The following is a 15,024-nucleotide window of genomic DNA, read 5'->3' on the forward strand; positions in this document are numbered from 1 at the left end:
AATAAGTAAAAGAGGATCATGAAAGTCGACTGGCAGAGAACACCGTGTGTGATTTCTAGGCAAAAAGGTAGCTAATTAAATTCCATCATTTTGTAGATAACTAAATAAGATCGGAGAGGCGTTTGCGTGCCAAAGAAAATACTGCAAAATGCCATCCAGTACTATGAGTATAGAGCCCTCTACTCCAACTACCAAGTTCAGAACTCAGAAAATAAGTGAAAATGTCATTCAGACATTGTAAAGAAACAGAACAGTGATACAATTATAGAGTTTCGTAGAACGGTGAAGGAAAAGGCTAATTTCTTCCGTTTGTTGTTGCTGTAAAGTCAACAGCTGCTCCTCTGAAACACCCACAGGAAAAGGGGGTCTCTCCCTTTTTAATTAGACTCCGGCCCAGGCCTTTATCTCCTACCACCTACATATCTTCTGTACTGGCCTCGGATCAAGCCTTGGAAAATCAGCCATGTTTGTCCGAGCCCTGAAAGCATTACCGAAGCTACGTTTCAGTGTGAAAAGGGATGTGTGTCACACCTCGCTACACACATGCACGCCACTCTCCCTCATCCTGCGGCACGTAAATATTATCCAATCACTCACTCGTTAGATGTGACACAAGTGACTCGCGATATTATGAGTAGTTATTTTGAAATGTTTTACAGCATTTGAAAATGGGCCTTTGTTTCAAGCAAAGGCCACACAATGACAAAATTCAACCATAAAACACACAATACAACACTAGAAAAAAATATCTACAGTTTATACTGCTTTCCATCCCCATGCCACTCCCCTATTTCCTCAACCTGGATCGTGTTCATTAGGTACCAAACTGAAGAAAACAGCCTGAACCAGGTAGGGTCTACCTGGACTTCTCCAATAAAGAAACACTTATTTTTCTTTTCGAAAACTGCTACAGTGAGCCATACTCAACATTACCCAAGTTAAATGTGGACCAGTTCAACTTGGACCTTCACCACCACACATGAGAATACATTTAGGACGTATGGAACACTGCTGCGAAGTCATGTTGGAATTACAATGGTCACCGTAATAAAACAAATATTTTAAAACAAATGACAAAATGCATAATTTCTATGTTCCCATAAACATGAGTAAATTTCCTAACCCCAGAAATCATTTAACTGAAAACACAACTAAATATCAAAGAAAATCTACAAAAAGAATCATGGGACTAAAAGTTGTGTTTTGATGAATATTCTACAGACTTTCTTAAATTTTGTACACAGAGAATATTTTTTTAGTGTAAAAGAGGCAGGTGTATTTGATCTTTACTTGTTCGGCCAGACTCCCCAGTCGGGTGAAACACAGCTACGGCAGCATAGCACTGCAACCACAGTATTTCCTGTTTTTCTCGCAACAGATGAAGGAGTCTAGTGAATCTGAGCTCAGAAAGTGTTGCATATGTGTATTCGTGTGGCCGGTCTTGTTTGAATGTGCTCTTCCTGTTTCAAGAGTCAGTATTACTGTAGCTTGGTTGAAGCAGCCCCTGACCAGAACCAGTTTATACGTGTTTCCATATTAGTCCAGGTCTTCTCTCTCTCTCCCCATAGTGTTTTGTGCTGGCTAAGGAAAGTGAATGGTCCATCACTGGAAATGCCATAGTCCTCCTCTCAGGCCATTACAAGTCAGTCCCCATTGGCCTTACCAGAAATGGACACTGGCTTGGCAGTATAAATCATCCTCATCAATAGTCTTTCCCTCCTCAGCATCTACCCCTTGAAGGTTGAGAACATGATTCTCTAAGAAGAAGAAATATGATGTTGGGAATGACGTGTTGTTTAGAAAGCCACTGGACACTAGCAGCAGTACCCGGAGAATGGATTTAGGAATATCTGAACGAAGGGCTGGCTGGTGTTGGACAAACTTAAAGATGGAGGAGAAAGAGCAGGAGGTGGTGGGGGGGGGGGGAAGGCACACGTTGCTTTGTCATCCATCCTTCAGCACACCTGAGATCAGGAGAAAGAGGTGATTAAATGATAAGCATTGATTACGCAGACCGCAAGAACAAAGATTGTAAGACAACCACAGTTCCAACACCACCTTCAAAAAAATATTACCAAAACAGCAAATTCATTCATTAAACCAAATGGATTCTTAACACACAAGGGACAATGAACCACAAGCTGTGTAGTTCTATCAAAATAGGGTCCGGAGAACATCCCCATACCTTCTGGTCAGGCATCATGCCGTTCCCCTGCAGTGGGGTCAGGTGACTGCGGAGTAGAGCGCCCCCTGGCCTGTCGTGCTCACAGAAGATGGTGCCATTAACGTAGTGGAAGCGGTCGCCCGGCACCAGCCGGTTCCTACAGGTGGCACAGGTGAAACACTGCAGAGGGAGAGACAGAGGAAGGAATTGTTTAATGAAACAGTTTTAAGAATGAGCAACAGAAGCTTGGGTCAAATTGCTGTGTCTAAGGGCCCTTAAATATTTAGCTTTTGCAGATCTGTTGGGGTCGGGCTTTACTTTCAGGCTGAAGTTAGTCTTACCTTGAGGTGGTACACGTTGCCCTGTGCCCGCATCACCATCTCACTGGCAGGGATGGACTGGCCACAGGCGCTGCATGCCCCGCTGTGCCCAAACAGCCTGCGGGTCAACCCAAACAAACTGTCAGACAACTGCAACCGCTTACCCTTCAACAGATTGGGAATATGAGGAGACTTGGTCAACGACAATGATGCTGTGGTTCAGTACCACTCTCGGCCTTCACAACACCTGATTCTATTCAGCTTACCCTTTCTCATTCCTAACTAGAACCAACTCAAGCAATTAATTCTAAATAGTTCTCAGAGCAGTGGTTGAATAAAGCAGGTGTCCAGAAGGACTGAATGGGAGGGATGCAGCATGGAAATAGGTGCCGGTGGTGGTGCACCGACTCAGGTCTTGTGGTGCTCAGCCGGAGAATACAGCTCAACCCCCACCTGGAATCTGTAGACGAAGTCCATGGCGGGTTACTGGGAGAGAATATGTTTCAGATGATACTGGTGAGGAACCCAGATTAAGGATTTTTCTTTGAGTCAGTGAATATCTTTTGTAGGTGCCAGTGATAATGTCTGTTTTGTGTGAAGCACATGAAAACAATTTGATCCGCTATAGGACTATTTTTGGTGAACTACATATTGCCTTGCTCCTGTCAAACACTTAGCCTCCTCCTTGGAGCGTGACCAATAAGTAAACTCAGCAAAAAAATACATTTGGGTGAACGTGTCTTAGGCATGCTGCAAGGAGGCATGAGGACTGCAGATGTGGCCAGGGCAATAAATTGCAATGTCCGTACTGTGAGATGCCTAAGACAGTGCTGCAGGTAGACAGGATGAACAGCTTATCGTCCTCGCAGTGGTAGACCACGTGTAACACTTGCACAGGATCGGTACAGCCGAACATCACACCTCCGGGACAGGATGGCAACAACTGTCCGAGATACACCAGGAATGCACAATCCCTCCATCAGTGCTCAGACCGTCCGCAATAGGCTGAGAGAGGCTGGACTGAGGGCTTGTAGGCCTGTTGTAAGGCAGGTCCTCACCAGACATCACTGGCAACAACGTCGCCTATGGGCACAAACCCACCGTCGCTGGACCAGACAGGACTGCCAAGAAGTGCTCTTCACTGACGAGTCGCTGTTTTGACTCACCAGGGGTGATAGTTGGATTCGCATTTATCGTCGAAGGAATGAGCGTTACACCGAGGCCTGTACTCTGGAGTGGGATCGATTTGGAGGTGGAGGGTCTGTCGTGGTCTGAGGCGGTGTGTCACAGCATCATCGGACTGCGCTTGTTGTCATTGCAGGAAATCTCAACGCTGTGCGTTACAGGGAAGACATCCTCCTCCCTCATGTGGTACTCTTCCTGCAGGCTCATCCTGACATTGACCCTCCAGCATGACAATGTCACCAGCCATACAGGTCATTCTGTGCGTGATTTTCTGCAAGACAGGAATGTCAGTGTTCTGCCTTGGCCAGCAAAGAGCCCGGATCTCAATCCCATTGGAGGGTGAGGGCTAGGGCCATTCCCCCCCAGTAATGTCCAGGAACTTGCAGGTGCCTTGGTGGAAGTGGGGGTAACATCTCACAGCAAGAACTGGCAAATCTGGTGCAGTCCATGAGGAGATGCACCGCAGTACTTAATGTAGCTGGTGGCCACACCGGATATTGACTGTTACTTTTGATTTTGACCCCCACATTCCATCTCTGTTAGTCACATGTCTGTGGAATTTGTAGTGTCGCAGTTGTTGAATTTTACACTCATACAAATATTTACACATGTTAAGTTTGCTGTAAATGAACGCAGTTGACAGTGAGAGGACGTTTCGTTTTTTGCGGAATTTACATGCGATTTACAAGAAACCTTCACACCACATTTAGTACAGACTACCCAGAGCCAATCGGACCATCTCTCAGTGCCCCTAGCGTGTAAACAGTTAAACCATTCAGTCTTCATAGGAAGCCTATTTCCTGCTCTCATTACACCCCCTTCCTTGTGATGCCTACCATACCGGTTTTGGCTGCTATACCTCCCCCCTCTATACTCTCTCCCTTGCCCTATTGATCTTAATCCAAACAGTAAATTAATAAGCAAGTGCCCGAGAAGAAGCCTGTTCTCCCTAATTAAAGCTCCCTCTCCCTTTATCGGACCTCATTGGCACCGGGTCACTTGGCAATGAGGACCCACCAACTGTATTATACATATTTGATATGCTGCGAATTGCGTTACAAATGTCTGAGGATGGACCTTGAGCGTGGACACAAGGTCCTGTCCACGAGTGTGACAACTGTTAAAGCAGCAGTGCAGAAAAAACAGATACTTCTTATGTCGATCCATATGGCTAATTAACATAGGTATTTTGGTGGCAAAAACACTTATGCAAATCCCAATCATTCTATGATGGTTGCAATGAGGAGTTATTGGGCGTCAAGGTGAAATTGAAGCAATACATTGTACATTACATTTCACAACCATACATATTTTGTATATCACATATACTGAACAAAAATAAATGCAACAATTTAACTAAGTTACAGTTCATATAAGGAAATCAGTCAATTGAAATAAATTAAGCCCTAATCTATGGATTTCACATGAATGGGCAGGGGCGCAGACATGGGTGGCCTGGATACACCCACTGGGTGGCCTGGATACACCCACTGCGGCTCCAGGCCCAGCCAATCAAAAGGGCTTTATTACAGACAGATATACTCCTCAGTTTAATCAGCTGTCCGGGTGGCTGGTCTAAGACGTTCCCGTAGGTGAAGAAACCGGATGTGGAGGTCTTGGGCTGGTGTGGTTACACGAGGTCTGCGGTTGTGAGGCCGGTTGGACGTACTGCTAAATTCTCTAAAACGACGTTGGAGGTGGCTTATGGTAGAGAAAGAAACATTAAAGTCTCTGGCAACAGCCCTGGTGGACATTCCTGCAGTCAGTATGCCAATTGCACGCTCCCTCAAAGCTTGAGACATCCGTGGCATTATGTTGTGTGACAAAACTGCACATTTTAAAGTCGCCTTTCTATTGCCCCCAGCACAAGGTGCACCTGTGTAATGATCATGCTGTTTAATCAGATTCTTGATATGCCACACCTGTCAGGTGGATGGATTATCTTAGCAAAGAAGAAATCCTCACTGAGGAATGTAAACACATTTGTGCACAAATTACACGTTTTGTGCATATGGAGAATGTCTGGTATATTTTATGTCAGCTCATGAAAAATGGGACCAACACTTTACGTTTATATTTTTGTTCAGTGTAGTAGTGAAGTATAAGTGCTTTATTAATTCCACTGGGAGTGGCTTTAAATCCCCTGAACTATTACTGGACAAATGTACAAAGTGCCCAGTGTCTCTGCACTATCCAGGAGGCCTCCCTCCGTGTGGGCGCTCTTGGGCCGTGGGTTTTCAGACTGCTCCGGATCTCCCCCAATGTTTGCCCTGGAGAGCGCTAGTGCGTGAGCAGTGCCAACACAGGACCCACACAATCCCTTGTCTGTGTTAGATCAGCCAGCCTCTGACGCGTGGGTGCGCACACACACACACACCAGAATTTTGACTTCGAAACCAATACCAGGTTTAGTATCATGACACTCAATACCAAAACGATACCACAGCAAAAAAACAAAAAAAAAGAAAATTAGATTTTTCATTATCAAAATGAAGGGACTGTATAAAAAAATAAAAATTGGATGTTCTAAGTTCACAACAATGCTTTAACCACACGTGATGGAGTTTGCAAAATAAAATGGCCACTGGATTGATGCAAATTCTGCCAGGTAGGCATAACTACAAAGTAGCCTCAATTGAGAAGGCATTTGTGAAAGCCTAAAGATGGTTAGCCTATCATTAGCATCGCAAACGGCTACACAAGTTGGTAGACGATTGTGATTTTTTTAACGCCGATACCGATTATTGGGAGGACCAAAAAAGCTGATACCGATTAAAATAAGACAATTGTTTTCTTAAAATGTATTTGTATTAATGACAATTACAACAATACTGAATTAACTTATTTTAACTTAATACAATACATCAATAAAATCAATTTAGCCTCAATTAGATAATGAAACATGTTCAATTTGGTTTAAATAATGCAAAAACAAAGCTTTGGAGAAGTAAAAGTGCAATATGTGCTATGTAAGAAAGCTAACGTTTCAGTTGTATTTCATATACCTTTGACTATTGGATGTTTAGGCACTTTAGTATTGCCAGTGTAACAGTATAGCTTCCGTCCCTCTCCTCGCTTCTCCCTGGGCTCGAACCAGCAACACAACGACAACAGCCACCACATCTAAGCAGCGTTACCCATGCAAAGCAAGGGAAACAACCACCCCAAGGCTCAGAGCGAGTGAAGTTTGAAACGCTTTTAGCGCGCGCTAACTAGCCAGCCATTTCACTTCGGTCACACCAGCCTCATCTCGGGAGTTGATAGGTTGGAAGTCATAAACAGCACAATGATTGCAAAATGCACGAAAGTGCTGTTTGAATGAATGTTTACACGCCTGCTTCTGCCTACCACCACTCAGTCAGATACGTGTATGCTTGTATGCTCAGTCAGATTTTATCCAACACAGGACACGCTATATAATATCTAGTAATATCATCAACCATGTGTAGTTAACTAGTGATTATGATTGATTGTTTTTCATAAGATAAGTTTAATGCTAGCTAGCAACTTACCTTGGCTTACTGCATTTGCGTAACAGGCAGTCTCCTTGTGGAGTGCAACGAGAGAGAGGCAGGTCGTTATTGCGTTAGAATAGTTAACTATAAGGTTGCAAGATTGAATCCCCCGAGCTGACAAGGTGAAAATCTGTCTTTCTGCCACTGAACGAGGCATTAACCCACCGTTCCTAGGCCGTCATTGAAAATAAGAATGTGTTCTTAACAGACTTCCCTAGTTAAATAAATATTAAATACAGGTGAATTTTTATTTTTTTAATAATAAAAATTGGCACCCAAAAATACAAATTCCGATTGTTATGAAAATTTGAAAAATCGGCCCTAATTAATCGGCCATTCCAATTAAAATCAGTCAACCTCTAGACTAAACACCTCCCTAGATCCTGGACTTCCTGACAGGCCACCCTCAGGTGGTAAGGGTAGGTAACACATCCGCCACGGTGATCCTCAACACAGGGGCCCCTCAGTGGTGCGTGCTCAGGCCCTCCTGTACTCCCTGTTCACTCATGAGTGCATGGCCAGGCACACCTCCAACATCATCAATACATTTGAAAATGACAACAGTGGTTGGCCTGATAACCGACAACAACGAGACAGCCTATAGGGAGGTCAGATACCTGGCCGTGTGGTGCCAGGACAACAACCTCTCCGTCAACGTGATCAAGACAAAGGAGATGATTGTGGACTACAGGAAAAAAGAGGACCGAGCACGCCCCCATTCTCATCGATAAGGATGCAGTGGAGCAGGTTGAGAGCTTCAAGTTCCTTGGTGTCCACATCCCCAACAAACTAACTTGGTTCAAGCACACCAAGACAGTCGTGAGGAGGGCACAACAAAACCTATTCCCACTCAGGAGGCTGAAAAGATTTGGCATGGGTCTTCAGATATCTCAAAAGGTTCTACAGCTGCACCATTGAGAGCATCCTGACTGGTTGCATCACTGCCTTGTATGGCAACTGCTCACCCTCCAACCGCAAGGCACAAGAGAGGGTAGTACACATGGCCCAGTAAATCACTGGGAACAAGCTTCCTGCCATCCAGGACCTCTATACCAGACGGTGTCAGAGGAAGGCCCTGAAAATTGTCCAAGACTCCAGCAACCCTAGCCATAGAAGGTGTAATGTTGTACCTGCTGTATTCTGCCCATGTGACTAATACAATTGGACTTGATTTGAATTAGAACCACAGTAATATAATGGTGGCTATTTAAAATAATCCTTTGCCAATTAAGCCTGTATAAATTTGCACCAAAACAACTTTCACATAATCAGGCTATCCTATCAAATCAATGGATCATTTACAAGCTAGCATGCACACCACATGTTCTTCAGGAAATGTACTTTTCTAATTAGTTACAATTCTAGTACAAACCGTTTTCCATGTTGTGGTATTGAAAAAGTACATACGTTTCAGTGTACCAGGCAACACAGACACATACACACGATTGGGCAAGAAATTAAGTCAAACCGAGTAGGAGCAATGCAGTGGTGATGGAATTGGCTAATGTGTAGTCTATTCCCAGTTTCCTCTCACCTTACGCAACTCCTTAAGGGTTTATCATCAAATGCCTAAAAAGTATGTAGACAGTTGGTCATGTCTTGAGAGGTTAGAGAGCTGCTGTTAAAAATCCATTGCTTCACCGGCCCCACACACAACCCTGGTGTGTGCCTATACCCCTTCCGTAACACCCTCCAGTCGCTCTAATCCTGCCATGCCCGTTTGCATTCACACACCAACACCTGGTGCCTTTGTGTGCGCAGACAAATTCCTCCATTTTTCCACCCGTTTCAAAGCTGTCTGTGCTTGTTTGGACAAACATTAAGACTCATCACGCGTGATCAGTTGTGGTTAAGTGGATTTCTGTGGCACTTTTAACTTTTAATTTCCATTTTCATTGTCCATGTCAAATGGTGGACGATAGCTAAAACATCTGAGACTGTTAACCTAGAAACTAAAGTCATTGCAGAGCTGTATAACAGTCAAATAATTTCCCACAGGGAATTCTGCTTTCCACGTATCCATGTCACCCTAGTAGGGTTGATTGCAATCAAATCTCTTTCCTTTAACTACATGACCAAAACGGAGGCAGACATTACACCTGGCCTACCAGAGGTGAAGCTATTACCGTGTTGCGTCCACCCCAGTCCTTTCCGATTTGAATGCTGCCTCCCCTGACGCTCACCTGATGTAGTCGTTCTTGCAGAGGATCATGCCCCCTTTGCTGTAGCAGGTGGTGCCGATCTCACCCAGCTGGGCGTGGCAGCAGGAGCACTTGAGGCAGCGCGTGTGCCAGTAGCGCTCCATGGAGAAGAGGAGGAAGCGGTCAGTGATGCGCCCGCCGCAGCCTGCGCAGGACCTGCCTGACGAGCTGCCGCCTGTCACCGCCACGGCTGATGCCTCCACCCGGCTGTTCACCATGGCTGGCCTGGAGAGAAGACGGGAGGGGGAGATAAGATTGGTAACAACAAGGGTGGGTGAATGGTGAAGTGTGTCTATTCTGCAGCACAAAAATTGAGCTTAATATGGACAGACGTTTAAAGCCTACAAAACACCTGTCATTAACAGTCAAGGCAAAAAATACGACCACTAACATAAACACATCGTGAGTCTTTATTTCAACTATGAGTATTTGGTTGATGCTTCTACCATGTGAAGGAGACTCTATTTCCGTAAACCACCAGAACATTCAGGAAATGTAGGTTCCTTGGAAGCGGTCACAAGAGCTGCCGCTGAATCATCCCTGTTATCAGGGTCTTCCTAAAGAAATCCGTGCCATACATGACACACACCTGGAACGTGTGTGGCTAGGAGAGAGAAGCCTCAGACAGGAAAGAGGCCTCTGATTCCCAAATGTGAGTCTTGGCACCGTGACCATTCGGGTGGTTCCGGGTCTCCCAGGCAAAGAGCTTAGGCCTAATTATTTAAGGAATATGGGGGGGGGGGGGCAGTTCCGTGAAAAAACATACGCCTTTGAACTGACTGGCATCGTGGAAAGCAGTTGTCCCACGACAACCTCCACACAAACAGACCTCTTCATTGAAACTTCAAAAATAAGTCCCAGAGGAGAAGTCTTTGATGTTGCAGAGTGCTGCTTACTGAATAAATGTGGTTGGGTTGCATTGCAGAGTGGAGCTGTGTAAACTACAGTCGGCAGAGAGGTTGGTTTTTCAAAAAGGTTTTCACTAGGGTTACAATGTAGAAAAGCTAAAACAGAAGTCGTTTTGATATGTTTTTGGGGAAGAACATTGTTTGCATCCATGAGTGCTCTTTTTTAAAATGTTAAATGACCAGCACTGTAGGTGCACGACACAACTTTACCAGCATCATGGCATATGTATCGATTAATCGTTGTGACATAGGAGTGATATTGATTACACTGTGTAATAACTACATAGAAATGTATGAAAGTGTTACATTATTGTGACGTGCAGTCATAGTCAGGTCCTGATTGGTCAACAAGCAAAGACCCAAACGGCATTCCACAGTATGAGAAATGCTTGTTGAGAATGAAAAGACTGAACACAGCAAGTAAGTGAAAGAAATAAGTTTAAATAATGCCAACAAAATAGCGTTTTGGTCAGTGTGTGGAACACCTTTATTTAAATAGGGAACAAGTTCTTATTTACAATGACGCCTACCCAGGCCAAACCAGGACAACGCTGGGCCAATTGTGTGCCGCCCTATGGGACTCCCAATCACAGCCGGAAGTGATACAGCCTGGATTCGAACCAGGGACTGTAGTGACGCCTTTTGTACTGAGATGCAGTGCCTTAACACACATGGACGCAGCGGTCTAACTATTTAACTGTACCAGAATGCTTAAAAGGGCACTACTTTAAAAAAAAATATCGGTATTGTATATTTTGGCAAAAGAAAATATTGGATATCGGTATCGGTCAAAAATGTCGTATCGGTGCATCACTACCAGAAATACTTTTTTTTATAGGTTAGGAAAATGAACGTAGCAGGTTAGGAGAAAAGTGCAAAGATTAGGAAAAGGGTTTGCTAAAATGCTGTGTGTGCCAACTCTGGAATAGGTTAAATACACAAACTCGGGACTGCCATGTACAGTCCTCGGTTACAACACTCACTACCAAGTTTCAAACTGCTTCTGGAAGCAAAGTCAGCAAAATAACTGTACATCAGGCGCTTCATGTAATGGGTTTCCATGGCCGAGCAGCCGCACACAAGCCTAAAATGACCATGCACAATGCCAAGTGTTTAAAGCTTGCCGCCATTGGACTCGAGCAGTGGAAACACTTTCTCTAGAGTGATGAATCACGCTTCACCATCTGGCAGTCCAACAGACTAATCTGGGTTTGGATGACAGGAAGACGCTACCTGCCCCAATGCATAGTGCCAACTGTAAAGTTTGGTGGAGGAGGAATAATGGCCTGGGGCTATTTTTCATGGTTCGGGCTAGGCCCCGTAGTTCCAGTGAAGGGAAACCTTAACACTACACCATAATGACATTCCAGACAATTCTGTGCTTCCAACTTTATGGCAACAGTTTGGGCAAGGCCCTTTCCTGTTTCAGCATGACAATGCCCCAGTGCACAAAGCAAGGTCTATCGAGATCGGTGTGGAAGAACTTGACTGGCCTGCAAAGAGTCCTAACCTCAACACCATCGAACACCTTGGAGAATTGGAATACCAATTGCAAGTCATGCCTAATCGCCCAACATCAGTGCCCAACCCCGCAGCAATGTTCCCAGAAGATGGAGGCTGTTATAGCAGCAATGTTCCAACACCTAGTGGAAAGCCTTCCCAGAAGAGTAGAGGCTGTTATAGCAGCAAAGGGGGACCAACTCCATATTAATGACCATGATTTTGGAATGAGATGTTCAACGATCAGACGTCCACATACTTTTGGTCATGTAGTATATATGGAATGGCTGAGGGTCTCAGAGGAAATGTTTGAAAACCCCTGGGGTAGAGTTCCTATACAGTATGTCAACATTTACTTAAGTCCTATGCCCCCGTTTATTTCTGGGCAGCTGGAAATGTGCCTATACAACTAGTTAGTCTCGCTTGACTCCAAACAGATCATACCATGTATCGAGAAGACACGGCAGACAATGTTCAACCGAAGGGGCTAACAGGCTGCACTTAAATTAATGATTATTTCTCTGTAAGCTTGACTTCGTCTTCATACTGAAGCCTCCAAAGAACTGCTGCAGTGCAGCTACGTGTGAGTCTCAAATGAGTGCACAAATCAGGGCTCCATGCTTCGACCACAGTTGTATTTTGCGACCTTTTGACTTGGCTGTGATAGTTACATTTTTAATTGGTCACACTGGTGAGAGCTGTACATTCCACCTGGTCACCTCCAATCAAAACATTACATATTTTTAGGAGGAGAACACCATGATTTGGTCAAACAGTAAAGTGCATTAGTCCTGTAATGATAGTGTCCTCCCTTCCGCAGTGCAATTTCATACTGTATTGACATATCAAATACGTTTTTGAAATATGGAGCTGCGCATCGGCCATTGCGAGTGCACTAGGCATCATTGAGTCGTATTGAACTAGGTAGGAAGTCAATTAAATGTATTGAAATCAATAGAAAACGTATTACATTTGCCCAAGTTTATAATGAAGACGAACAGAATACAGCAAGTAAAATTGTGTGTCACAGGCGCCAAAAAAAAAGTGTAGACCTTACCGTGAAATGCTTACTTATAAGCCCTTAACCAACAATGCAGTTCAAGAAATATTTACGAAAATATTTAAGAAAATAAATAAATAAATAACGAGGCTATATACAGGGGGTACCGGTACCAAGTCAATGTGTGGGGGTATAGGTAAGTCGAGGTTATTTCTACATGTCGGTAGGGGTAAAGTAACTATAAATAAATAATAAACATCGAGTAGCAGCAGGGTAAAAAAAAAAAAAAAAAAGGGGGGGGGGTGTAAATAGTCCATTTCATTAGTTGTTCAACGGTTTTATGGCTTGTGGATAGAATTAAGGAGCCATTTAGACCTAAGACTTGGCACTCTGGTACCGTTTGCCGTGCGGTAGCAGAGAGAACAGTCTATAACTTGGGTGACTGGAGTCTTTGACAATTTTTTGGGCCTTCTTCTGACACCGCCTAGTATATAGGTCCTGGATGGCAGGAAGCTTGGCCCCAGTGACGTACTGGGCCATATGCACTACCCTCTGTAGGCTGTCTCATCATTGTCAGTGACCAGGCCTAGCACTGTTGTGTCATCATCAAACTTAATGGTGTTGGAGTCGTGCTTGGCCACTCAGACGTGGGTAAACAGGGAGTACAGGAGGGGACTAAGCACGCACCCCTGAGGGGTCTGAGGATCAGCGTGGCAAATGTGTTGTTACCCATCCTTACCATCTGGGGGCAGCCCGTCAGGAAGTCCAGGATCCAGTTGCAGAAGGTGGTGTTTAGTCCCAGACTCCTTAGCTAAGTGTTGAGCTTTGGAGGGCACTATGGTGTTGAACGCTGAGCTGTTTAATTTTTTAAAATTATTTATTTAACCAGGTAGGCCAGTTGAGAACAAGTTTAATTTACAACTGCAACCTGGCCAGGATAAAGCAAAGCAGTGCGACAAAAAACAACAGAGATAGCGAATTAATAGCAGTCTCACATTGGTATTTCTTTTGTACAGGTGGGAACAGGCAGTGTAGAGTGCGATTCAGACTGAGTCATCTGTGGATCTGTTAGGGCGGTATGGGAATTGATGTCAAGCAACGAGGCACTGAGTTTAAGGTAGGCCTTGAAATACACAGGTGCACCTCTAATTGACTCAAATGATGTCAATTAGCCTATCAGAAGCTTCTAAAGCCATGACATTTTCTGGAATTTTCCAAGCTGTTTAACCTCTCTGGGATATGTGGGAAGGTAGCATCCCACCTGGCCAACATCCAGTGAAAATGCAGAGTGCCAAATTCAAATAAATTACTATAAAAATTTAACTTTGATGAAATCACACATTCAATATACCAAATTAAAGCTACACTTGTTGTGAATCCAGCCAACGTGTCAGATTTCAAAAATGCTTTACGGCGAAAGCAAACAATGCTATTATCTGAGGACAGCACCCCAGTAAACAAAGAGAGAAAAGCATATTTCAACCCTGCAGGTGCGACACAAAACGCAGAATTAAAAATAATTATAATTCATGCCTTACCTTTGACGAGCTTCTTCTGTTGGCACTCCAATATGTCCCATAAACATCACAAATGGTCCTTTTGTTCGATTAATTCAGTCAATATATTACCAAAATGTCAATTTCTTTGGCGCGTTTGATCCAGAAAAATACCAGTTCCAACGTGCGCAACATGACTACAAAATATATCAAAAGTTACCTGTAAGCATTGTCCAAACATTTCAAACTACTTTTGTAATACAACTTTAGGTATTTTTAAATGTAAATAATCGATCAAATTGAAGACGGGATATACTGTGTTCAGTACCGGAGGAAACCAAAGTGGAGCGTGCTTTCAGGTCACGCACTTCTAACAAAAAGAGTACACTTCCCTCGAGCCTCATTCTGTTACTTCTTCATTTCTCAAAGGAAAAACCTCAACCAATTTCTAAAGACTCTTGACATCCAGTGGAAGCGATAGGAAACGCAGGAAAGTCGATTAGAAATCTGGATTCCCAATGGAATCTTATTGAAAATAATTTGAGGGGGGTCAATCTGAACGGTTTGTCCTCATGGTTTCACCTGCCAAATAAGTTCTGTTATACTCACAGACATGATTCAGTTTAAAAACGTCAGCGTGTTTTCTATCCAAATCTACTAATGATATGCATATCTTAGCTTCTGGGTCTGAGTAGCAGGCTGTTTACTTTGGACACACTTTTCATCCGGACGTGA

General features: G+C 44.0%; 1 protein-coding gene across 2 annotated transcripts in view; it reads right to left on the bottom strand.

Annotated features, from left to right (window-relative positions):
* Window positions 1–15,024, bottom strand: part of LOC118385552 (LIM domain transcription factor LMO4-B-like) — a 24,015-nt gene continuing 8,991 nt past the window's right edge. For both annotated transcript variants that reach the window (XM_035772777.2, XM_035772775.2), the window contains exons 2-5: window positions 9,368–9,610; window positions 2,506–2,602; window positions 2,186–2,344; window positions 1–1,964 (exon numbers count right to left, since the gene is read on the bottom strand). In XM_035772777.2, coding sequence (XP_035628670.1) covers window positions 1,956–1,964; window positions 2,186–2,344; window positions 2,506–2,602; window positions 9,368–9,603 — 501 coding nt within the window. In that variant the 5' untranslated portion in view covers window positions 9,604–9,610 and the 3' untranslated portion in view covers window positions 1–1,955. The remainder of the gene's footprint in view (window positions 1,965–2,185; window positions 2,345–2,505; window positions 2,603–9,367; window positions 9,611–15,024) is intronic.

This window comes from Oncorhynchus keta, chromosome 6, assembly GCF_023373465.1.
Source record: "Oncorhynchus keta strain PuntledgeMale-10-30-2019 chromosome 6, Oket_V2, whole genome shotgun sequence".
NCBI classification, from domain to species: domain Eukaryota; kingdom Metazoa; phylum Chordata; class Actinopteri; order Salmoniformes; family Salmonidae; genus Oncorhynchus; species Oncorhynchus keta.